Source organism: Hyla sarda, chromosome 11 (genome assembly GCF_029499605.1).
Source record: "Hyla sarda isolate aHylSar1 chromosome 11, aHylSar1.hap1, whole genome shotgun sequence".
NCBI lineage: Eukaryota > Metazoa > Chordata > Amphibia > Anura > Hylidae > Hyla > Hyla sarda.
Genome location: NC_079199.1, coordinates 40887400 through 40912533, shown reverse-complemented (window position 1 = coordinate 40912533; position 25134 = coordinate 40887400). Strand labels below are relative to the sequence as shown.

The window sequence follows — 25134 nt, the reverse complement described above, 5'->3', positions numbered from 1 at the left end:
TGTCAATGGCTGGAAGAACCGACCAATCAGAATGGGCATTCACTGGTAAAACCCCTGTATTACTGAAGTGCATGCACTGACTGATGTCTGGTAGCGCTCCCTACAGTACAGGGAGGTATTACATGTTCTGTACTCTTTACCTGTACCAGGGTTACCTGCTCCTTTGGACACCAGGTGAGGGCGGCTCCATTTTACTTTTTTAGGACACTGTGTACTGTACAGGACCCCGAAGAAGCTCCTGTCCTCTACATAGACCAGTGTTTCCCCAACGAAGGTGCCTCCAGCTGTTGCAAAACTACAACTCCCAGTATGCCCGGACAGCCAAAGGCTGTCCGGGCATGCTGGGAGTTGTAGTTTTGCAACAGCTGGAGGCACCCTGGTTGGGAAACACTGACATAGACAGTGATTACAGCTCCCAGCAGATCTTTCTTACCTTTATATGTAAGAATTTGCTTTATCTGTATTAGTCATCTACTTATTTTTATTTAATCTTCACTTTTTCCTATTTTTGGATGACATTTTGGGGCTTCAGAACCAATTACCAGGTTTCCATAGAGTTCTGGTCTCAACATACAATGGTTTCAACCTACAATGGTCATCCTGGAACCAATTAATATTGTAACTTGAGGGACCGCTGTATTGTTAGAATCATGTAACCTTCTAAAAGATATCAGAGGGGGTCGCCCACTTAGGACCTCTCTGTCAGAGAGCAAAAGGGCCGCCGACAAACAACAGCTCTTTCTCTGAAAAACTAGATGGGGAGATTTATCAAAACTTGACCAGTTGCCTATAGCAACCAATCAGATTGCTTCTTTCATTTTAAAAAAGGCCTCTAGCAAATAAAAGAAGCAATCTGATTGGTTGCTATGGGCAACTGGTGCACTTTTACTCTGCACAGGTTTTGATAAATCTCCCCCCTTGAATCTATGCATTACATGTCAGCAATTCAGATCATTGTGACAGGACACGTCCAGAAGCTGAAGGTTTAAAGGGGTACTCCGCCCCTAGACATCTTATCCCCTCCCATAGACTTGCATTGAGGGGGTGTGGCCGTGATGTCACAAGCCTTCGGCGCTGCACTCGATGCTCTAAACAGTAGTCTTCAACCTGCAGACCTCCAGATGTTGCAAAACTACAACTCCCAGTATGCCCGGACAGCCGTTGGCTGTCCGGGCATGCTGGGAGTTGTAGTTTTGAAACATCTGGAGGTCCGCAGGTTGAAGACCACTGCTCTAAACGAACGCTGGGTGCAGCAGGGAGATCGTAGGGGTCCCCATCGGCGGGACCCCCGCGATCAGACATCTAATCCCTTATAGGGGATAGGTGATAAGATGTCTAGGGGTGGAGTACCCCCTTTAACCCTTCAAAGTTATCAATTTGCTAGGGGTATCAGGAACTGAACCTGTGGCAGCTTTAAAGGGGTATTCCAGATTTTTTTTGTACTTGCTTACATAATGTGCCCCGGATGCCCAGTTCTGTATACTGTGAATTAACCTTTGTTAGGGTGCTTTCACACCACGTTTTGTACTTACGGTTCCCGAATACGGCTGGCAGGAGGGGGGGGGGGGCTTAATCGCGGCGCCCGCACTCAGCCATATTCGGGAACCGTATTTAATGCATGTCTATGAGCCGACCGGAGTGAACCGCAGCCTCCGGTCGGCTACGTTTTAGTCCGTATGCGGTTTCGCGACGGTCAGGAAACCGCATACGGCCGAAAACGCAGCCGACCGCAGCCGTTCAGCTTTCTGGTGCTCCGATGGGCTGGAAAAGGTGGATACATTCCTATGTGACTCTTTCCTAGGACTGTATCCACCTTTTCCAGCCCAATTTACTGGAATTTACTGTACGTTCACTCATCTCTATCTTCAGCCTGCACTGTCAGACAGTAGTGGATTATATCTGGGTTATGGTCTTTTCCTTGGTTCAGTGCCCACATACAGGAGATAAAGTGACATTTTCTAACCTGGGCCTCTATACGTGCTCGACGCTCTTCCTCCTCTTTCCTCTTCCTTATGTTCTCATTTTCCTGTTTGGCTTCTGAGAAGGCCTGGAGGAACTGATCAAACATCCCAAAGAACTCATCCGGCTGCATCTTGCTTTCCTCTCCGAAATGTTTGGCTGATTTCATAAACTAGAAAAGTAATAAGGCAAGAAATGATTAAGTGAATCTTCAGTGTAAAGATGACTTTGGGTGTCGGAGCTCTGGAACACAAACAGCCACATGGGCATCACTGGTATTTGGTGCCACGGGCCATAGACATTCATGCGCACAGCAGGTTTGGCACATACACGTGAAGGAGCCTTTTATCTAACAAGTGACAGTGAAGGCAGGAGGCACGCTTCTCCTACATAAAACAAGGGCCGCACAGCAGGAGTCAAGGAGCTCGCGCTCACCAGCACTTTGAAGTGGCGGTGATGCTTTTATGGCCACATGGCCTTTTATTAAAACCAAATGTGTGTCTGGGGGCCATATTTGTGTTTTCCTTACTTAACAAAAAATAACATATCATTTAGAAGAGACAAACCATTTCTTAAGAAAACACAGTGCTGCATTCATTCCTTCACTCTGTAATTAAATAGTTAATTATATGTTGGTGAAAGAGAGGTACAGAATGTGTGGATCACAGATGTGATGGTGAAATGATCTGTATTCTACTGTGTGCATGATATTTATATTTGAGATACATATTTGTAAATCATTTTATAAGTTATCGGGGTATATAAAAGTGTTATTTTCTACAATATTTTACTATTATTAGAGGGCATTACTTTATTTAGTGAAGAGCAGCTGCAAAGGTCGCCTCTCCTGGAGGACTTGGGCTATCTGGGTATGGCTAGACAAGCCACCGATTTTAAAGGGGTACTCTATTTAAAAATCTTAATCCTTCCAGTACTTATCAGCTGCTGTATACTACAGAGGAAGTTCTTTTCTTTTTGAATTTATTTCCAGTCTGACCACAGTGCTCTCTGCTGACACCTCTGTCCTTGTCAGGAACTGTCCAGAGCAGGAGTAAAACCCCATAGCAAACCTATCCAGCTCTGGACAGTTCTTGACATGGACAGAGGTATCAGCAGAGAGCACTGTGTGGTCAGACAGAAAGAAATTCAAAAAGAAAAGAACTTCCTGTGTAGTATACAGCAGCTAAGTACTGGAAGGATTAAGATTTTTAAACAGAAATAATTTACAAATCTCTAACTTTCTGGCACCAGTTGAGTTAAAAAAAATTTTTTACATTGTTTTCCACCGGAGTACCCTTTTTAAAGCCATACCCAGATAGCCCAAATCCTCCAGGAGAGGCGCTATTTGCTGCTTCTGCTATCTGGAAAGAGAAGGAATGGGCATGTTGGATTTGAACACCAGATTCTTTTGTTATTAGAGAGGAGTCTGGCAGCGGCTTACTACCACTCTCTCTACTTGAAGCACATGAACGCTCGGTTGAGTCGAATGTTTATGTGTATGCAGGGTGTGGAAGAGATAGTAGGGCAAGAGCTATTGAAGATGTATGGCTAAACTTTGAAATACCAACAAGAGATCGCCTTTAAAAACAAGAAAAGCAGAGCTGGAATCTTATGAGAGTCCAGACCCCTTGTTCTCCCGCCTGGTGCTTGCCATGTGCAGTTACAATTGAAAACTTCTGTAGTGAACAATACAGATGCTGCCATCAGTCTGGATTTTGCAGCTGTATACTCACCAGCTCCTTGGATTCAGCAAGAAGGTCTTCTACATCAGAGAAGCTGAAGCCCGCCACAGTAATAAACTGACTGACCACAGACACAAACTTGTCTCCCGGTACTGGGGGCTGAGACTTCTGATATTCCAGCTCCTAAATGGGGAATCAGTGAGTCAAATAAATCACCAAGGTAGGACACACAAGACCGTAAGGCCTTGTTTAGATGTAGCAAATTTGTTGAGCATTTTCGGTGCAGAATCCACACAGAAAATCTGCAACAAATTACAGCATAATGTTATTGAGCAAAAACCCATTGAGGGTAGGGTCACACCGAGCGCATCCGCAGCATATATCACACTGTGGATGAGCCGACAGTCACAAGAGGGAGCTCCCTGCTACAGCTGGTCATGTGTGTCCGCTTATAACAGACAATATCCTGCCAGCAGACACAAAGAGCTACCCAACTGCAGCAGGGATGTTGAGACGGACTGACTCCGCCAAAAGTGACTTCTCCTTCCGGATGACAAGTCCCAGCATATCACAGGCAACATTCCCAGGCAGAACTAGAGATTATTGCATCCTTGTACCCAAAGAACCAGGCAACAACAGTCTTCAGGTATAATATCAGAACTCTTTATTGAGGAACAAGTAAGTGTCTTCTTTTATAGGAAGGCCATCACAGATGTGCTCACTTTTATGACTGCTGTAGGTGCATCTGCAGCATGAAATATGCTGCAGATGCGCCTTGTACAACCCTGAGGTTGCAGATGGGCAGGATTTCTGAATCTGCATCCTGCCACACAGGACAAAGAATTGGAAATGTTGAAACAATGCAAAATTTTCAACAAATCCAAGAGTCACATGCAGATTTTATCACAAATTCACAGTATAATGTTATGTTCAGATTAGCAGAAAGCTTCGATTCTTACTATTGGCCCATACAAATTCGGCAAAATTTATTTGCCATCAGAATTGACCCATTACAGAAACAAAAAAATAAAGGAAAAAAAGTAAACCTAAAAAAAAATGCACTATTCAATGCATAATGTGAATGGGATATTGTAACCGCCACTATAAATGCCATAAGGCTGGATTGACAAGAGTATATTACTATAGTAATAGGATGGCATTATGGCCGCAACTCTTAACCTGACCATGGGTCCAATCATCTTAAATGACAGAATCATAGAATTATATAGATGGGTCAGAATGTTTCGGCCATAATACAGGCGCAAATATGTGCTCGTATTTTGCTGGTATAAATACAATACTTACTACACAGGTATGGTGCAAAACTAAGTCAAGAATGTTTTCTGTTCATAACTGCAAAACGCACATAAATGTGTTCTCCAAGGACAGTGGGACTATTTTAAGGAGCTACTTACACTTTCCACAGCTTTCAGGCCATTCCTCAGAGTGATGATTTCTTTGTCCAGTTCAGTCATACTAAAGAAAACAAGGAATATGTAAGTTACAGTATGTGGGGGAGGGAGAAAGATGAGGCGCTGCCTGTGAAATAAAGCATCACCGAACATCACGTTTTGGGCCGTATGCACACTGCTATTCAGAAAATATGTGTTTTTTTTCTGTCTTATTTAAAGCAATCTTGTATTTTAATTTTTAAACCTTTTAATATGCCATACGTTTTAATGGCTGGTAGTCCAGGTACCGAGACTAATAGGTGCTCAGCTGAGTGCTGTGCCCCTTCCTTTAAGATCAGCTCAGTGTGTACAGCAGTGTTTCCCAACAAGGACCCTCCATCTTTTGCAAAACTACAACTCCCAGCATACCCGGACAGCCAAAGGCTGTCCGTGCATGCTGGGAGTTGTAGTTCTGCAACCGCTGAAGGCACCCTGGTGGGGAAACACTGGTGTACAGATTCCTAGAAACTCTGAGACTTTCTTTGTATCTCTACACTCTGTTTCTGCTCTGTTCTACTTGAAGAGCAGAGGGGCACAGCACTCAACTTCTGCCTCTCCGCTTTAGTGATCCAAGGAGGTTTTCCCACCCGGACCTCGGGTCTGGGTTCCTACTTTCCTTTGGCATGGTTTCCCTTCTCCCCTGTACTGGGATCTGCACCCATTTTCAGTAAATGAAGATCAATGGGACTATATGGCATAAACTTGTTTCCCATACCTGGTTTACTACATAATCACAAATATGTCCTATTGAGTCTGTAAAAGCTGGTTATGAACCCCAATATTAAAGGGTGTCACCTAAGGGGGAAAAAACCCAGAGGGGAACACATGGAAGGAAAACTGACAGAACAATATCACCACCACTAATATAATACAGTCACTCACTGTTCCCAGGCTTCTGAACAGTGCCTCCACCAATGTATGCACTGATAATGAAGTGGGTAATGCATATGTAGGCAAATTTGCAAGTTAAGAGCCTAGGGGAGCTATATGTCTAACTACAGGGGGTCAACTGTATTGGATGTCACTGTTAACCTATAAAATTAAAGTGGTTGTCTCCATGACTAGCCCAGTGATCAACTGAATCTAACAATCCTTCTAAATATTTAGTCTTGTAAAAGTTGCTCCTCTTTAAAAGTGTTTTCTGTAGTCTGAAGTAAAACTGTAAACTGTGTCATTCTAAACTTCTTTAGTTATATAAATAAATATAGTCCATAGAAAAAAAAAAATCAGCACCAACTTCTTCTGACTCTTGCAGGTGACCTACCAGCTTGTGTAGCTGGAACCATAATACCACAAAGTGAATGGTCACAGCAGAGGTCCGGATGTCAAGAAAGTCCGGATATCTGAAGCCTTCTGGATATCCGGACCTCTGATATTCTTTTTGCTTTGACCATTCGCTTTGTGTTGTGTAGGGATCCAATTACAGTGATCCCTCAACATACGATGGTAATTCGTTCCAAACGAACGATCGTTAGTTGAAACCATGGTATGTTGAGGGCTCCGTGCAATGAAAAGTATAGGATGTTATACTCGCCTGTCCCCCGCCGCTCCGGACCGTCACCGCTGCCCTGGATGTCACCCTCCATCGTTGTCGCCGCGTCCAGCTGCCCGGGATCGTTGCTCTTCATCGCCGTCCTCACGTCGCTACACACTATTGGATGATGACGAAGGAGAGCGACGGCGATGCAGGGAATCCCGAAGCGGATGGTCCGAAGCGCCGGGGACAGGTGAGTGTCACTCACCGGATCACACAGGGCACCTTAAATGGCTATCCGGTGGCAGCTGAAGCAGTCTGAGCTGCCGGATAGCCGTTTATACGATGGTCCCGACATACAAAAGCATCGTATGTTGATGCTGCCTTCAACATGCAATGGCCTCTGAGAGGCAATCATATGTTAAAAAGATCGTATGTCGGGGCCATCGTAGATGGGGGGGGGGGGGCACTGTATATAGTGTGTGTGTGTGTATGTGTGTGTATATATATATATATATACATATATACACACACACACATACATACACACACACATATACATACGCACACACATATACATACGCACACACACATACATTTTTTTTTTACAAGGCTTAATGAGTAAACAACCGATTCATAAGTTACTGTAAATTCGACCGACTTTACAAGTGAGCACTCCTACAGAAGTTCCTGAATTCCACAATTTAATTAGTCTTCTAGTGGTGGATGCAGGCAATATGAATCTAATGGTGCAAGGCTTATACTGCTAACAGATCCTGTGTAAAGCACTTAGAACTGTTCAGGTCCTAAATATCCCAACTTTCAGCAGCCACAGGGCCACATTGTAGATAAAACAGATAGTTACACTTCTAGATATGAGGAAACAAGAGTCATGGGAGAACCTACAATCTGCAGAACACATTTTTGCACTTGAAATATTCAGCACATTCATCAAATTATCACTTACTTCACTTTTGCAGCCTCAGGGATGCTCTGCAGCTCCTCGTGTAGAGTTATAATTTTAGGATACTTCTTTTCTACCACAGTTATTAGATAGTGCAAAAGGGTAATATTCCTGTAATAAAATATAGCAGTAGAATAAAAATATGAACAAAAATATTAACGTAAATACATCAAACTCAGGTCTGATATTGTATCAATCACTTTCTGCCTGTATTGGTGGATGTCTCGACAGCAGGGTGGACATAAAATGATTGTCTGGTTCATATGAACCCTCTCTTCTACCATAATGGGTTAACAGTAGTGGGTTCTGGCATCTAGGGGTCCCTCCTGCAATCCAGAGTCAGTTCTAGGATGGATGGTTGGGGACACAACAGCATGTGCACTAAAACCAGGCACACTGTAACCAATACAGAACATTTTACACCTAGAATTCTGCAGCAAACAGTGATATAGTCCAGTCCTGCTTTGAATGCAAACACCTTTCACAGAACAACATGGGAATCCATCCAATAAATGCATCATATTTGCTTTAGGATTTGCACAGCTGAATGTCATCAGAACCATCCCTCTTCCCTACATTACATCATACCCTCCCCACGGGAACCATTTTTTGCAAGCATAAAACAAACCGCAGCTCTTGAGGGAAATAAGTGGAAATCTCACGCTGGATTGTATATACAACACCCCCTGTGAGAGGTCAGCTAAAGGAAAATGCATAAACCTCCTGTAGGAACCGAATAAAAGATCTACTCCAGAATGCCTCAGCGCAAGTGGTCACACAGCCAACTCTTCTTCTATGCAAGCAGTAACCCATGCATGCTGTAGGTGGCAGTAGACTAGCTCAAGTAGCCCACTTCCACAAGTAGGAGACAAATGGGTTCACAACGCAGACATTAAAGAAGAGTTTAAGGGTATATTTACGTCAATGATATAGTGTCACTTGCTGTGCACTACTTAGCATCCACGATTCCTAAAGCGCAATCCATCTTTATATAAACGTCTGCTAAGGAATTGCAACCAATTGTAATTTATTGACTCTGAAGTGGAAGTGTACAACATAGCATTGTCCCCCATTCTGCTCTTGCATTATGGTGAAAAAGATGGCTGCCAGTTCGAAACACTAATGCAAGATGTATGTATGTGTATATATATATATATATATATATATATATATATATATATATATCTATCTTATGGGGAAAAAAGGGTAGTGTAAAACAACCTATATACATTTAATAGCTATAGTGACCACACTTATTGAGCTGACAGCGTTCCCTCCCAATCCCTCAATGCACCGGAACACACTGCTTCGAGTGAACGGAGAGACAAATGAACAACAAAAGGATCAGGCAGTTTAAATCCAACATGCCTGATCCTTCACTCCTATGACATATGTTAGGGTAGAGAAAAAAAAAAAAAAATTATAAATCTGCCAGACACATCTAATGTGGAGTCTTAAGACTCCAGATTTATGTTGCTCAAGCTAAATCCTGTATCAAAAATTCACTTACTTGTCAATGCTGGATTTGGTATCGGCGATCTTATTCAAACTGGAGATCTTAAACCCATAAGCGTTTCCCCTCTGTCCTTTGTTCATGTAGTTTCCAAAAGCAAGGACAACTTCCAGAAGCTGCTTTAAGCTTTTACTTTGCAAAACCTGCTTGGAGGCTGCGCGAATGGCTGTAAAGGTACAAATGATAGGACAATAAATGAAGTAAAGAAGGATTTATACAGCACATTTACACAGAGGCTTCTGCCATGCAAAGTAGATTCAAACTCCCACATCATAGTTGTGTGTGACCAAATTTATACTTAATAGTGTCGCCTCAGACTTGGGCCAGTAATGTTTGATCAATAGTAAAACAACTCAACAATCAGCAGAACAAAGGAGCTGCCATTGTTTAGCCTGCACGATACATATGGATATGGTTGTGCCTAGTACTGCAGCTTAACCATTTTAGTGAATGGGACTGAGCCATGACCCCCAAGATCTGATGATTATTGGGCATCCAGGAGGTTATTCCTCCCCCACTACCAACCATGCACTGAGACCTTTCCTAAAGTTAGACTGTCAGTTTAAAATCTGAGGATGTTCCTAACATATAGTGGTGGTATATAGCACTAGGATGTGCCGTCACTTTCTAACTGGTGTGGATGCAACCTCTGGAATCGTGGAGCGCTGCATCCCCTTCACTTGCATATCTGCACAGCAGCCATGGGACAGCAGGCTGTAAAGGGAGATGCAGAATGGATCTATTCCACTCCTGGGTTCAGACCTGTATTGAAGGGTAAGTTGGATGCCTCTGTTGCGCCATTTTTCCTGGTGAAATGGCAGACACCATGCTATTGGTGTCCAGCATGCAACAGACCTGGCAGCACAGTTTTTTTCCATTCTGCTTCAATAATGAGGCAAAACAACAAAACAATATAGATATGAACCCAGCCTTAAAAAGGATCTGTGGGCGACCCCTCAAAAATGAAACTGTATATCATTAAACAGTTTAGGGCGCCTGGATCACACTTTTTACAGTTTCTTGATACACCCTTTTAGTCCCAAGATATGGTTTATTAGTTTGTCTAACAATTCAGGGAATCAGTCATATGGGTGTGAACTAAATTATAATAATGGGAGTGAATGGTAGGTGAAGGGCGGGGTTATTAAGTCAGGGGGGTGTAAATACATACATGTCCCTCAATGTACAAGATTCACACCCCTTGACTGTATACTCCTCCTTATAGCTCATAAATTCCTCTTTGGATTATGACATCTTTAGGATTTCTTAGCAAAGAGACCTTCTCAGGTGACACGTTCCTTTAACCAGAAAGTCAACCTACCTTCCACCTTTGGTTTGACTTCAGCAACTCTTTCTGCAAACTTCTTTTTGAAGTACAGAGACTGCAGCCGCTGTTGGTAATGGTTAATCCTAAAGAATAAACAGTCTAGTGATTAGAATAGGACGTTTTCATAGACTAGGACGTCAATAAATACAGAAATGGGTCACACGAAAATGAAAGCAGTCCGTAGACGTTACAAGGAAATCTGATTACCTGCAGTCTACTGTTTGTAGTTATATGAAAATTTTGATGGGTTAAATCAGGTTTGATTTTTCTCAGCTACATACACTTAAAGGGTACCTCTCATCAAATAAACTTTTGATATATTTTAGATTAATGAATGTTGAATAACTTTCCAATAGCATGTTAATGAAAAATATGCTTCTTTCTATTGTATTTTTCCCGATCAGTCCTGTCAGCAAGCATTTCTGACTCATGCTGGAGTCCTAAACACTCAGAGCTGCCAGCCTGCTTTGTTCACAGCCAAACAGGGTGTGAACAAAGCAGGCTGGCAGCTCTGAGTGTTCTCCTTTGTGAACAAAGCAGACTGGCAGCTCGTAGTGTTTAGGACTCCAGCATGAGTCAGAAATGCTTGCTGCCAGGACTGGTAGGGAGACCCCTAGTGGTAATTTCTTCAAAGTGGAAAATTAAATAGAAAGAAGCATATTTTTTAATAACATGCAATTGTAAAGTTATTCTGCATACATTAATCTATAATATATCAAAAGTTTTTTTGATGAGAGGTACCCTTTAAGGCTCTTATACACCTGTGAATAGCAAGACATATATATTGAATTTGAGCATCTTAGAATCAGTGAAAGTGATGGCTGCCATGTCCATAGGAGCGACTACAAAGAACGCATAACACTTATTCATAGTCCAACTAAACCCCAGCACTCTATAATTATTGAGCACATTATAAGCCATCTCTTATGAGAATCTGGTAAGTCAGGCAGTGCATAAACACATGACATTACATGCTGCTACCAAAGTGTTTTCTCAATCCAATGGTTTACATTAAAATGCATGAATCAAATTACCCAATCGGTCTCCAATGTGACATCCATCCAATGTGACAACATCATACGGCGTCAAACAGGGGGCCCATGACGGGGTGGGGGAGGTTAGGGCAGTGCTTGGACATTTCTAGGGGCATTCTGGGGTTTGGATTTAATCTCCTGGGATGTTATGTTGTACATATGTTGTACTATGGCCATGTTGGGAACTTTTTACTGTACCTTTATTTATCTTAGAATATATATATCTATAAACATCTAAAAAATGGTGTATTGTTCAAGTTGTAGGATGTTTATGTGCTCGCCCATCTGCTGCCTGGACAGAACATGCACTTGTATGGTCGGTGTCATATTAGTAAGCCATTTATATGTGAAGCTATGTGACTCAAATAATGGTTTCCACTGTAAATTTAGCGATGTGTAAACCTATGCAATATACCATAAAGTGTTTATAATGGAATATTAAAGTTACTGTGAAGCAATAGAACGAGGACATGGCCATACCACATTGTGGCCAATAATCTGTGGTGTTTACTGATGGTTCCTTCACAACCAGGGAAAGATGGCGGCTAGCTTGTCTTCAGTGAGTTTGGTCTCCCTATTTTTCTTTCAAGCCTACTTCCTCCATGACATAAATCTTTATGAAAATTTCTTAGATTAATGGCTATAATAAATGTTATCTGATATAAATCATAGAATTGGGGGCGACACTCCACATGGCTGACTATACGCTTTCTTCAGCTAGATACAATGTGACAAACCAGGGAGCGGAGATATGTGAAAAAAAGTAACATGGAAATTCAGTATTCTCCAAAGACGAAACATGATAAAACAAATAGGAACAGCTTCCAAAATGTGATATTATAGGGAAAGAAAATGTTTTGCAGCTGTGAAAAGACAAGGTTTACACTTTCCCTACAGCGTTCTGAGAAAAGCAAAGAATAAATAAGTATCTCCTCTGTGCAATGCACCGGGGAGGGCAGTAAATGTGGAGCTAATTCCATCCATCTGGCATCGATTTTTTTTTTTTTATTACTTTACATTTCTTTCAAGACTTTTGTATGCGCTTTGTGCCCACATAGAGAGAGGGAAGACATTTTACAGTCCTGAGAGAAGAGCCTTCAGTTCCCCAGGAACTTGTGACATCATCTTGGATGCAGCCGATCCGGTTTCTAGGATATTATGACATCACTGACCACTCAGCCAATAAGTGACATCAGATTATCCCAGATAACGGTCACATGTAACTTATGTGCTGAGGGTTTCCCGCAGCTGAAATTCCACAGCTAAGAATCCGCAAGCAAAATTTTGGCGGGAAACCTGCATGAGGTAAATTATATATGACCGTACAGTTGTACAATGGATGCATTATGGTAGGAGACCCTCAAAAGCTTGCTTTTTAAGGTCTTGGTTACCAGAATATCCAAAGGATCCCACCTCAGCACATTTTTCTACATGGTTTGTCATATATTCTGTAGATAAGGAGTGTCCTGGTTGTTATGAGAATTCTTAGTAGTTATGAAGATACAGACCTATCTAGTTTAGCATACTGGCATCTACGTGTTAGGCTCCTTTCACACTATGAACAGGATCCGTTATATAACACACGTTATAAAATCGCAGGCGATCGTGGGGTAAAATGGCCATTAGAAAAGCCCTAACTTACGTTAGTAAATCCCATTACAGTCTATGGGATTGTTCTAATACACGTTTTAACCCCTTTTCGCCCGTCAATCATAACGCAAGTTATTTTGGGACCGGAGATAGTAGCGGGAGAAATAGTGCATGCACTATTTCTCCCGCTACTATCTCCCGTCCCAAAATAACTTGCGTTATGAATGACGGGCGAGAACGGGTTAAAACGTGTATTAGAACAATCCCATAGACTGTAATGGGATTTACTAACGTAAATTAGGGCTTTTCTAATGGCCATTTTACCCCGCGATTTTATAACGTGTGTTATATAACGGATCCTGTTCATAGTGTGAAAGGAGCCTAACCTTTTCCCTGGTCAGTGCGGCTTTTTCACACTCAGACACTGTTGTATCAGTGCGGACAGCTTTGGAGTGTGTATGGACAACCCTACTGATAAAAGGGATGGTTAAATGCCACATCAAATAATGAAGAAATGACAAAGCTCCATTGAAGGGGTTGTAAAACTTCAGGAAATATACTACGAGTGAATCACGTTACGCTTTCAATAAGTACATTAATAAAACGATGAATCTGAAAGAAGCTGCAGAGGCCTTGGGGGTGGGAAGGTGGTGAGAAGATGGAACCCCATGTGGTCTGGTGTGATGAAGAGGACGACTACTACATTGTGTGATCCCTGGCTCCTCTGTAGCTACTATACTACCTTATCACAGCATTTCCCAAGCAGGGTGCCTCCAGCTGTTGCACAACTACAACTCCCAGCATGCCCGGACAGCCGAAGGCTGTCCGGGCATGCTGGGAGTTGTAGTTGTGCAACAGCTGGAGGCACCCATGTTGCGAAACGATGGCCTACCATGTTTGCCTATCGTGCTCCAGGTATAAAGTAGATTTGCAATAATCTTGCAAATCCGTAAGCATCATGGAGGAGATTTATCATAACCTGTCCAGAGGAAAGGTTGCCGAGTTACCCATAGCAACCAATCAGAACGCTTCTTTCATTTCTGTAAAGGCCTCTGAAAAAATGAAAGCAGCGATCTGATTGGTTGCTATGGGCAACTCAGCAACTTTCCCTCTTGATAAATCTTCCCCCATATATTTATTCCAGTTTTGTAAAGAATTTATCATGGGCGAGTATATGACGGGTTCCTGGTTCTCACTAAAGTGCAGGTCGGGGTCTTCATTATATAAAAGCCACATACAACCCGTTTTGTACAACAAATAATAAATAGGAAAAGCACCTGCTCATTTCGAAGAGGAACCTGTCCGGTTTGGCCATACGGTCCAGCTCGTGTTTGTGCTCCTCCAGCAAGTCAATGTCGCTCTTCTCAGGAACAAATTTCAGGAGCTGCAGTGGGTACAAATAGTGTAAGACACAGTCAGTGTTATGAGTGCTACACTATAAAGACGATTCGTCCTGGACATTTTACCACTCATTTTTTAGGTTGTATTCACACACACGGGGTACGCAATTGCAGTTGTAAAATCCCTTACAAAATGGAGAGGGGGGGGGGGGGGGGGCGTTTAATTAGGCTCAGGGGAGTGTAAATACTGAGTTTGAGGGGTAAATGTTCAGAAGAAGCAATTTTGAATTTTCTAAGTCAATGTTTCCCAACCAGTGTGCCTACAGCTGTTGCAAGACTACACCTCCCTGAATCCCTGGACAGCCTTTGGGCAAGTTGGGAGTTGTAGCTTTGCAACAGATGGAGGCATGCTGGTTGGGAAACGCTGTTCTAAGTTCACGCCCACCTGACTATGTGAGGAGAGTTGTAGTTTTGCAACAGCTGGAGGGCCATCATTTGGAAACCACAGAACTAAAATGATTGGCCGGTCCCGCTAAAATCAGGGGGTTTGGTCAACACTTCTCTAGGGCCACTGGCTAACTCAGCGTTTCCCAACCAGGGTGCCTCCAGGTGTCTTTAAGACATAGACGAGGAATAAGAAAGGATTTTTCGAAATTCAACCCTTAAGGGGGTGAAAAAGGGGTTGAAAGTTTGTATGGAAGTCCGTCATTTTTTAAGCTAGAAGCATGAAACTTTGTTTTTAGGCTAACAATTAGAGATAAAGAAACACGTGTTTTAACGTTTTCTAATATTCCACCCCTGAAAGGGTAAAACGGGGGTTCAAAGTTTGTATGAATTAACCCCTTGCCGCAGAACGCTGGGTATACCTGGCGCTGCGGCACGGGAGGGTTATGAAGTAAGCTCAGGAGCTGAGCTCGCATCATACCCGCACGGTCCCGGCTGCTATCAGCAGCCAGGACCCATAGCTAATGCCGGACATCGCCGTTCCGGCAGATGTCCCGCATTAACTCTTTAGACGCGGCGATCAAAGTTGAAAGAATTCAGGTTGTTTGGATGCCCGTAGACTTTACCCAGTGCGGCCTCATTACTATAGGATCACAAAAAGTAGATCTATGTTACCCAAAATTTAACATGAGTGAAGCCGTGGGCAGAAGCTAGTTTATTATAGCAGGCATGTCAGGAGCGGTGACATATGACAAGCATATATTAAAATCCTCTAATATGAAACGCCCTTGGCTAGGGCGAACGCTGTTCTATAACAAGGAGCATCTTATTGATGTTCTGAATTAAGTTCTAATGGACAAGGCATGTATGAACTTCATCACCTAAGATTTACTGCACCCAGGGACCTCATCTATAAGGCCTTTTCATGGAAGGAGTACAAAGTCCTATCCGCTCGTACACTTGGAGGAAGTGCGAACTCTCTCACTGAGACTTCAGAGACAAATTACTCCACAAACTGTATTTCCCTGGAAGTTTCCCAAGACTCCCTCCATGTAGGCTGTATTACTGAACAATACCTTATGGGTATGAGAGTAAGCGTAAGTTGTTTGTTTTGAAGCCAGTCTCTAACCCTTTTATTAGCAGATTTTGCACTTATTTTGTTAGATTTGGGAAAGGTCACCAAAGTTAAAGGGGATCTACAGGTTGACATACCAGAACAACTCCATTAAATAACAGTCTTTATAAGAACACTGCCATATAGCCTCTAAGTAAAATGTTATTACAGTGTTATTACAGTGCATATTAGCAGGTTTAAAGAATGTGTCTAACTGTTACAAAATTATAACCCCCCCATCATGCCCTGACAGATGTATATGTACCTTTACATAAGATCAAAGATATTTAGGTATACAGGGGTAGAGTAAGGGCTCGTAGACTTGTATAACAGCTCAATACTTGGCTTTTGCATCAGGCTTTGATCAGATGCAGTTTTCGGTACATAATTTGGTAAGTATTAGGACCCATGAATTGCATGCAATGTATTTGTTGCACACACATCTGAAATATGCCAAAATAGGCAAAATGTGAGGACACACTATTGAATGAGGCTATTCGGCGTCCATGACTGCAATTGAAAATGTAGTCCAAAGTGTCATATGCTGTAAAAATCAGAAGCCATCCTTTGCATTTTCTCCTGTGTATTCTGCAAAAATTATGCTGTTAAAGGGGTATTTTTTTTAGATCAACTAACCTTTAGAAAAGTTAAACAGATATGCAAATTAATTCTATTAAAAAATCTTAATCCTTCCAATAGTTATCAGCTGCTGAAGTGGAGTTGTTCCTTTCTGTCTGACCACAGTGCTCTCTGCTGACACCTCTGTCTGTCTCAGGAACTGTCCAGAGCATAAGAGGTTTGCTATGGGGATTCCCTCCCACTCTGGACAGCAGTTAGGCTCTTTTCACACTAGTGATTTTACCGTTATTGAAGTTCCGTCACATGTTCCGTCACTATTTTCGGCGAAACCCGGCCGTTACAAAACCCCTGACGGCCGAGACTAAATTGCATTGCAGCCTATGGGGTTTTGTAACTGCCCGTTTGCACCCGTATATGCCCGTAATTCATTACGGACGTTATACAGTGACGGGACATCGTGGCGGAAAAATGACTGCATGCAAAATCGTCACGGAACATGCAACGGAACTTCAATAACGGTAAAATCACTAGTGTGAAAAGAGCCCTAGACAGAAAAGAACAACTAAATTTCAGCAGCTGATAAGTACTGGAAGGATTAAGATTTTTTAATAGAAGTAATTTACAAATCTGTTTAACTTTCTGGAGCCAGTTGATATTTAAAAATAAGTTTTTGTTTCCTGGATAACCCCTTTAACATACCCTCAGGAACTATGTTACACACATTTTAATTCTTAACTGCATGCAATACCATGCACTGGCCTGTAGATGTCACTGCTGTTGTTGCTCTCTGTGGGGAAATAAAGCAACAGTGCAATGGGACATATAAATAATTAAATGATAAATACAAACCTGCTGCAACAATTTTGCTTGAAGTTTATATGAATATTAAACATATTGACTATTTAGGGGTTTATGTTGTTACAATATTATGTGAAGTTTTATCAGTGTAGTCCACGCTCGCAGTGCACATTCTCTGCATTGTACAATTATCGACGCCTCATCTGTCATTATTCAGTTTCCAAAAAGCAATTCTGTTAGTTAATGGGCGACGTGGCTGGAGGTCGCCTTCATTGCTGCTGAAAGAAAGGTCAGTGGTGACTAGTCAGATAAGGTATCGCCCTCACCTGTTCCAGCATGTCCTTAGGGAGATCCTCCTGCTCATCCATTGACAAAATTGCACGTTTGATTTCTTCATTGGACAACTTTAGCCTATAAGAATGCAAGTGATAGAGAACATCTTAAACAATACGAGTCAGAGCATGCTGGGAAATGTATTATTCTTACAGCTGGAGAGCTACATTTTGTTGCCATGACAGTAAAAATACTGATGGGGGGGGGGGGGGCAAGGTTTTATCCGTAACTTCAATGTCATTGTGTCACATTTTCCTGGAATCAATGTTTTTTTTAGGCAGCAATTCAAGTTATTTTGGAATAAACTGCAGCAATTCCAGTTATTTTGAGATAAACCGTGTCTCCAGAACTCTGCATATTTTTGTCTAAACAACCCCCCCCCCCCCATAATGCACTGCATGGAGCATCACACCGTAAATCATCAAAGACAACACTGAACTTGTGCAAGTCCATACTGAACCTCGCCATGGTAGAGATATTGTCACCAAAAGAATTTCCAGCACATTGAGGAGCGAGTTTACACATGTTCCAAATATGCTTTACTAGTCCTAATCTCTAAAAATTCAAACATAGGATTCTCGACTGCTAGAACTCTTACCGGGACGGGGAAATCACCACGTTTCTAAATCTGAACCCAAACATTGTGATCACAGAACCACATTCAAGGCATTCTAAACCTTTATATATATGATAACTGGTCAGTCATGAGACACTTTAAAGGGGTACTCCGCTGCTCAGCGTTTGGAACAAACTGTTCCGAACGCTGGAGCAGACGCCGGGAGCTCGTGACGTCAAAGCCCTGCCCCCTCATGGGGTCATTCCCCGCCCCGTCAATGCAAGTCTATGGGAGGGGGCGTGACAGCCGTCACGCCCCCTCCCATAGACTTGCATTGAGGGGGCGGGGCGTGGCTTCACAAGCTCCCGGCTCCAGCGTTCGGAACAGTTTGTTCCAAATGCTGAGCAGCGGAGTACCCCTTTAAACATTCACGCTGTAAGATAAACTTCTCCAATCCAAGTTTCTGAATGCAGTCGGCAGTGTAAACAATGGGTGTTTAATAGTTTTCTAATTTCTTGACAACTTATTGATGTGCAAGACCAAGAAGTAGGGTATAAATCGAAAGTATTACTGCAGGATCAGACTACACTTGATTTGTTTGTAGTCTGTAACCATGGATATACAGGGTGGGCCATTTATATGGATACACCTTAATAAAATGGGAATGGTTGGTGATATTAACTTCCTGTTTGTGGCACATTAGTATATTTGAGGGGGGAAACTTTTCAAGATGGGTGGTGACCATGGCAGCCATTTTGAAGTCGGCCATTTTGAATCCAACTTTTGTTTTTTCAATAAGAAGAGGGTCATGTGACACATCACACTTATTGGGAATTTCACAAGAAACACAATGATGTGCTTGGTTTTAACGTAACTTTATTCTTTCATGAGTTATTTACAAGTTTCTGACCACTTATAAAATGTGTTCAATGTGCTGCCCATTGTGTTGGATTGTCAATGCAACCCTCTTCTCCCACTCTTCACACACTGATAGCAACACTGCAGGAGAAATGCTAGCACAGGCTTCCAGTATCCATATACACTGCTATATACTACTATATACACCGCAGGAGAAATGCTAGCACAGGCTTCCAATATCTGTAGTTTCAGGTGCTGCAGAATGGGCAAAACAAAAATTGGAACAGGACCCTCAGTTTACGCAGAAGATTTTGTTCAGTGATGAAGAAACTTTTATGTCAATGGTGAAGTTAACAAACAAAACCACCGCTATTGGTCTGACACTAACCCACATTGGATAGAGCCCTCCAAGACTGCTGGAACACAAAAATTGATGGTATGGTGTGGTATATGGGGTACAAAGATAGTGGGGCCATTCTTCATCAATGGAAACCTCAAGGCCACTGGATATGCAAAATTGCTACATGATGATGTGTTTCCCTCTTTATGCACTGAAGCTGCCACGTTCCCTGAGTTTTTCCAGCAAGATGGTGCACCACCACATTATGGGTGTCAGGTCCGAGCATTCCTAGAGGAACAGTTTCCTGGAAAGTGGATTGGTCATCGTGGGCCAGTTGAATGGCCCCCAAGGTCTCCCGATCTGACCCCCTTAGACTTTGATCTTTGGGGTCATCTGAAGGCAATTGTCTATGCTGTGAAGATACGAGATGTGCAGCACCTGAAACTATGGATACTGGAAGCCTGTGCTAGCATTTCTCCTGCGGTGTTGCTATCAGTGTGTGAAGAGTGGGAGAAGAGGGTTGCATTGACAATCCAACACAATGGGCAGCACATTGAACACATTTTATAAGTGGTCAGAAACTTGTAAATAACTCATGAAAGAATAAAGTTACGTTAAAACCAAGCACATCATTGTTTTTCTTGTGAAATTCCCAATAAGTTTGATGTGTCACATGACCCTCTTCCTATTGAAAAAACAAAAGGTGGATTCAAAATGTCCGACTTCAAAATGGCCGCCATGGTCCCCACCCATCTTGAAAAGTTTCCCCTCTCACATATACTAATGTGCTACAAACAGGAAGTTAATATCACCAACCATTCCCATTTTATTAAGGTGTATCCATATAAATGGCCCATCCTGTACATAGGTGTGAATGGGAGCTGTAGAAACAAGATGCTAGGACACTCCTAACGAAGACGGTTTGCAAAGTGCCTCATGCTTTATTTAAAGGAGTTATCCACTCTTCTAATATGGATGTGCTATCCTAAGGTTAGGCCAGCGGTCTTCAAACTGTGGCCCTCCAGATGTTGCAAAACTACAACTCCCAGCATGCCCGGACAGCCAACGGCTGTCCGGGCATGCTGGGAGTTGTAGTTTTGCAACATCTGGAGGGCCACAGTTTGAAGACCACGGGGTTAGGCTATCAATATTATATTAAAGGTTCCTGCAATAAAAATCTTGCCATGAAGTACTGTGAAAGAAAATCGCAATGCAACTGCAACGGTGGCCTTGTCACAAGTATTATGCTGCCCCAACATACTCTGAATAAGGACATGTTCACACGTACAGGATCTGCTGCATATTTTGTGCGGCTGATTTTGCTACCCATTAACTTCGATGGGTAGCAAAATCAGCTGCAGAAATATGCAGCAAAAATATTCAGCAGATCCTGTACATGTAAACATACACAAATGCTGATGGGTCCCAGGCACGTTATGGTTATCGTTTGGGCGGGTTCCCTTTAACACTGCCTAAAATCTGGACAAAACAGACAGCTGACACTGTAGTACTGAACGTCAACGTAATATTCACATTCTAACACAAATCTAAGAATATGTCATCAAACCCAACCACTATAAACAATATAGTGTCATCAAACATATATATGTCATCAAACACAACCACTATAAACAATATAGTGTCATCAAACATATATATGTCATCAAACACAACCACTATAAACAATATAGTGTCATCAAACATATATATGTCATCAAACACAACCACTATAAACAATATAGTGTCATCAAACATATATATGTCATCAAACACAACCACTATAAACAATATAGTGTCATCAAACATATATATGTCATCAAACACAACCACTATAAAAAAGAAACCTCACACCCCATGAAAACAAAGGATTTGATAAGTCAATGAGAATGAGACATGAACCAATACAGTTTACACCACATTGGGTCTAATCCATGTGGAGTTTATTGACAGGACGAGAAGATTTGTGTATAGGGAGGGTCTTTATTCGAAGAAATGTTTTGCTCTTGGCAAATGTTAGTAGCTTAGGGGGTGTTTTTGGACTAAGGGGAGGGCAGTGCGAGGCATCAGATCAAAGGGGTCATCGCCTAATCACAAAAAACAATTGAGGCTTATTAAATAATCCCTAAGGTGTTTAATTTCCGCCACCAGCGCTAGCTCTAGGTTCAGGACGTCAAGGTCTGTTTACTTTGGAGGGGGGTGCTGAAAGCTGAAGGATTCACATTTTAGTGAACACTCCATTGTGTTACTTCTAAAAAAGCTCTCCTCTCTCTCTTGGTTGTTAAAGGGGTACTCCGGTGAAAACCTTTTTTCTTTTAAATCAACTGGTGGCAGAAAGTTAAACATATTTGTAAATTACTTCTATTAAAAAATCTTAATCCTTCCAGTACTTATTAGCTGCTGAATGCTACAGAGGAAATTCTTTTCTTTTTGGAACACTGATGACATCATGAGCACAGAGCTCTCTGCTGACATCTCTGTCCATTTTAGCAACCATGCATAGCAGATGTATGCTAAGGGCAGCATGGTGGCTCAGTGGTTACTCACTGCTGCCTTGCAGTGCTGGGGACTTGGGTTCAAATCCCACTAAGGACAACAATAAATAAAGCATTGTTATTATTATAATAACGTCAGCAGAGAGAACTGTGCTCGTGATGTCATCAGAGAGAACATTCCAAAAAGAAAATAATTTTCTCTGTAGTATTCAGCAGCTAATAAGTACAGGAAGGATTAAGATTTTTTAATAGAAGTAATTTACAAATATGTTTAACTTTCTGCCACCAGTTGATTTAAAAGAAAAAAAGATTTTCACCGGAGTACCCCTTTAAAAGTCATTTCATATATTACGTATAAGAAACGACAACCCCCTTTCATAAGCCTTATCAGGCTGTATGGCCATCATGTCAAACTCTATACCCTCCTTTATGTGTCGGCTGTATACTACAGAGGAAATTCTTTTCTTTTTGGATTTTTCTGTCACGAGCACAGTGCTCTCTGCTGACACCTCTGTCCATTTTAGGAACTGTCCAGAGAAGAATAGATTTGCTATGGGGATTTTCTCCTGCTCTGGACAGTTCCTGACATGGACAGAGGTGTCAGCAGAGAGCACTGTGGTCGTGACAGAAACGAAATCCAAAAAGAAAAGAATTTCCTCTGTAGTATACAGCTGCTAATAAATACTGGAAGAATTAAGATTTTATTTATAGAAATCATTTACAAATCTGCTTAACTTTCTGGCACCAGTTGATATAAAAAAAAAAAAAACGAAAATTTTTTTTTTCCACCGGAGTACCCCTTCAAAAATGTTATCAAAACGTGATGTGAAAGGAGCCTCACAGAGTGTTCGCACACAAGGACTCTCCTCGGCTATGATCACATGCTTTGGGATTGGCTGTGGATCACTGATCAGACTACCCATTCAAATATACAAGCAATTTTTTTTAATTTTTTTTACTAATTTCTCCAAAAAAATCCACATGCAAATGTGCTGGGTTAATTTGCAGCAGACTTTGTCCGCATGTATTTGTCTGGTTGTATTTAGTAAAAGCAGCGGGGCAGAGTGATGAACTAGTTATTTTTTTACAATCTCATCCTTTACCAATAACTTGTGAAATAGAGTAAAATGAAATGCGTTTTGTTTTTTCCTTATTTTATACAATAGAGGAGCGACCTTACAGTGTGATGGCCATCTTGTGTTTAGTATTGTTGTGTTTGGCTTAGCTAAACCGAAGGATAAGAGGTCACTTGATGTCTGGTTCTTGCAGCCGTGACATCATTCCAAGCAGTCTCAGAAATCAGGGCAAGACAGGGATTAAGTCAGACTGCCACAAAGTAGTTTACAGGCCATCACCATCACAACTAGAGATGAGCGAACTTACAGTAAATTCAATTCGTCACGAACTTCTCGGCTTGGCAGTTAATGACTTATCCTGCGTAAATTAGTTCAGCTTTCAGGTGCTCTGGTGGGCTGGAAAAGGTGGATACAGTCCTAGGAAAGAGTCTCCTAGGACTGTATCCACCTTTTCCAGCCCACGGGAGCACCTGAAAACTGAACTAATTTATGCAGGAAAAGTCATCAACTGCCGAGCCGAGAAGTTCGTGACGAATCGAATTTACTGTAAGTTCGCTCATCTCTAATCACAACATACAGCACATGTATTCTTGATTATACTTATAAAATTTTGATGTGTTCAACAGGACAGTAGAAAATAAACCAAATGCATATGAAATGCATACCAGGCAACTGCATGCCCCCCCCCACCACATCCCACTACATAGGTAGGGGTCATAGAGTGGTTCATGACAAGGGGATATTATATATTTTACAGAGCATTACTACACATGATTTGCCATACTTGACTGATAGGTGGGAAATGCATGTTTTGGGTCAGACCTACAGGGGTCCCCATTTTGTAGCCATTAAATCCAGGTGGGGGCTGTGTGTGTGCTGCAGATGTCTCTAATTCCTTAAAAACATCAACAACCAAAAGAAAAAACTACCGTATTTTTCGCCGTATAAGACGCACTTTTTCTTTCCCAAAACTGGGGGGGGGGGGAAGTTGGTGCGTCTTATACGGCAAATACCTGTCCTATCACGGCGGTCCCTGCGGCCATCAACGGCCGGGACCCACGGCTAATACAGGACATCACCGATTGCGGTGATGCCCTGTAGTAGTAACCCTTTAGACGCGGCGTCCCGAACAGCTTACAGGACACCGGGAGGTATCTTACCTGCCTCCTTGGTGTCTGCTCCGTGCCGGGATCTTCTGCATGGCCGGCGCTCTCCGTCGTCATCATGTCGTCGCGCACGTGCGTAGCAAAGTGATGGCGGCGACGGAGAGCGAGGATACCCGGCAGCAGAGACGTTCCGGAGCGACGGGGACAGCGATGGAGGGCGACACACCCAGGGCAGTGGTGACGAGCGGTGGGGACAGGCGAGTACAACCTCCTATACCAGTGGTCTTCAACCTGCGGACCTCCAGATGTTGCAAAACTACAACTCTCAGCATGCCCGGACAGCCAACGGCTGTCCGGGCATGCTGGGAGTTGTAGTTTTGCAACATCTGGAGGTCCGCAGGTTGAAGACCACTGTCCTATACTTTACATTGTATTTGGTTCAGAATCTTTTTTTTTCTAGATTTTCCCTCTTTTAAAATTGGGTGCGTCTTATATGCCGGAGCGTCTTATATGCCGGAGCGTCTTATATGCCGGAGCGTCTTATATGGCAAAAAATACGGTAAGTGTTAGTTAAGCAATTTCTAATCTAATAACAGTGGGGTGACATAAGGTGATCCTACAATTCAAAAAGCCTGGAAACTAAGTGAATGTGAAGACTGAATGTACTCGGTGTCCCTGATTACATCTACATTCCAGCAGTGCGATGATGATGTCCCCAGAACCAAGTATAGATGCACTGGGAGCACTAAAGCTTTCATGACAATAGATCTGCTCCACCGTGCCGGCTTTATTTTTCATGGGTGTGGTGTAGAAATAGAAGACAGAGGTTTTCCGCGTCGTACATCAGAGCCGACAGCCGGGCAGCGTCACAATCTTTTCCTCTTCTGACTTATTCTCAGTTCACAGTACATCAAGTGACCAGGAAGAAAGTTATAGATGATTTCCTTAATAAACAAAGTAGCTAGATAAGGAGATCTACACGGAATAAAAGGTTTATTTTTAGCATCAGTTTGGCAGTACATCTGGAATAGGGTGGGGATTTACCCTTTCCAACATCGTGAGAGATTAGGAAGAGTAAGCCTGTTAGCAGTACAATTCTGTGTA

At 42.3% G+C, this 25134-nt stretch overlaps 1 protein-coding gene across 8 annotated transcripts in view; it reads right to left on the bottom strand.

The window, feature by feature from the left end:
* The window catches only part of DAAM1 (dishevelled associated activator of morphogenesis 1), a 202986-nt gene that overhangs the window by 3216 nt on the left and 174636 nt on the right, over positions 1 to 25134 (bottom strand). For all 8 annotated transcript variants that reach the window (XR_008848986.1, XM_056546901.1, XM_056546905.1 and 5 more), the window contains 8 exons: positions 17596 to 17680; positions 14272 to 14378; positions 10365 to 10453; positions 9041 to 9209; positions 7534 to 7641; positions 5057 to 5117; positions 3693 to 3824; positions 1964 to 2131 (listed from right to left, as the gene is read on the bottom strand). Coding sequence is in view for 7 of the 8 variants with exons in the window: in XM_056546901.1 (XP_056402876.1) it covers positions 1964 to 2131; positions 3693 to 3824; positions 5057 to 5117; positions 7534 to 7641; positions 9041 to 9209; positions 10365 to 10453; positions 14272 to 14378; positions 17596 to 17680 (919 nt within the window). In the remaining variant the exon portion in view is untranslated. The remainder of the gene's footprint in view (positions 1 to 1963; positions 2132 to 3692; positions 3825 to 5056; positions 5118 to 7533; positions 7642 to 9040; positions 9210 to 10364; positions 10454 to 14271; positions 14379 to 17595; positions 17681 to 25134) is intronic.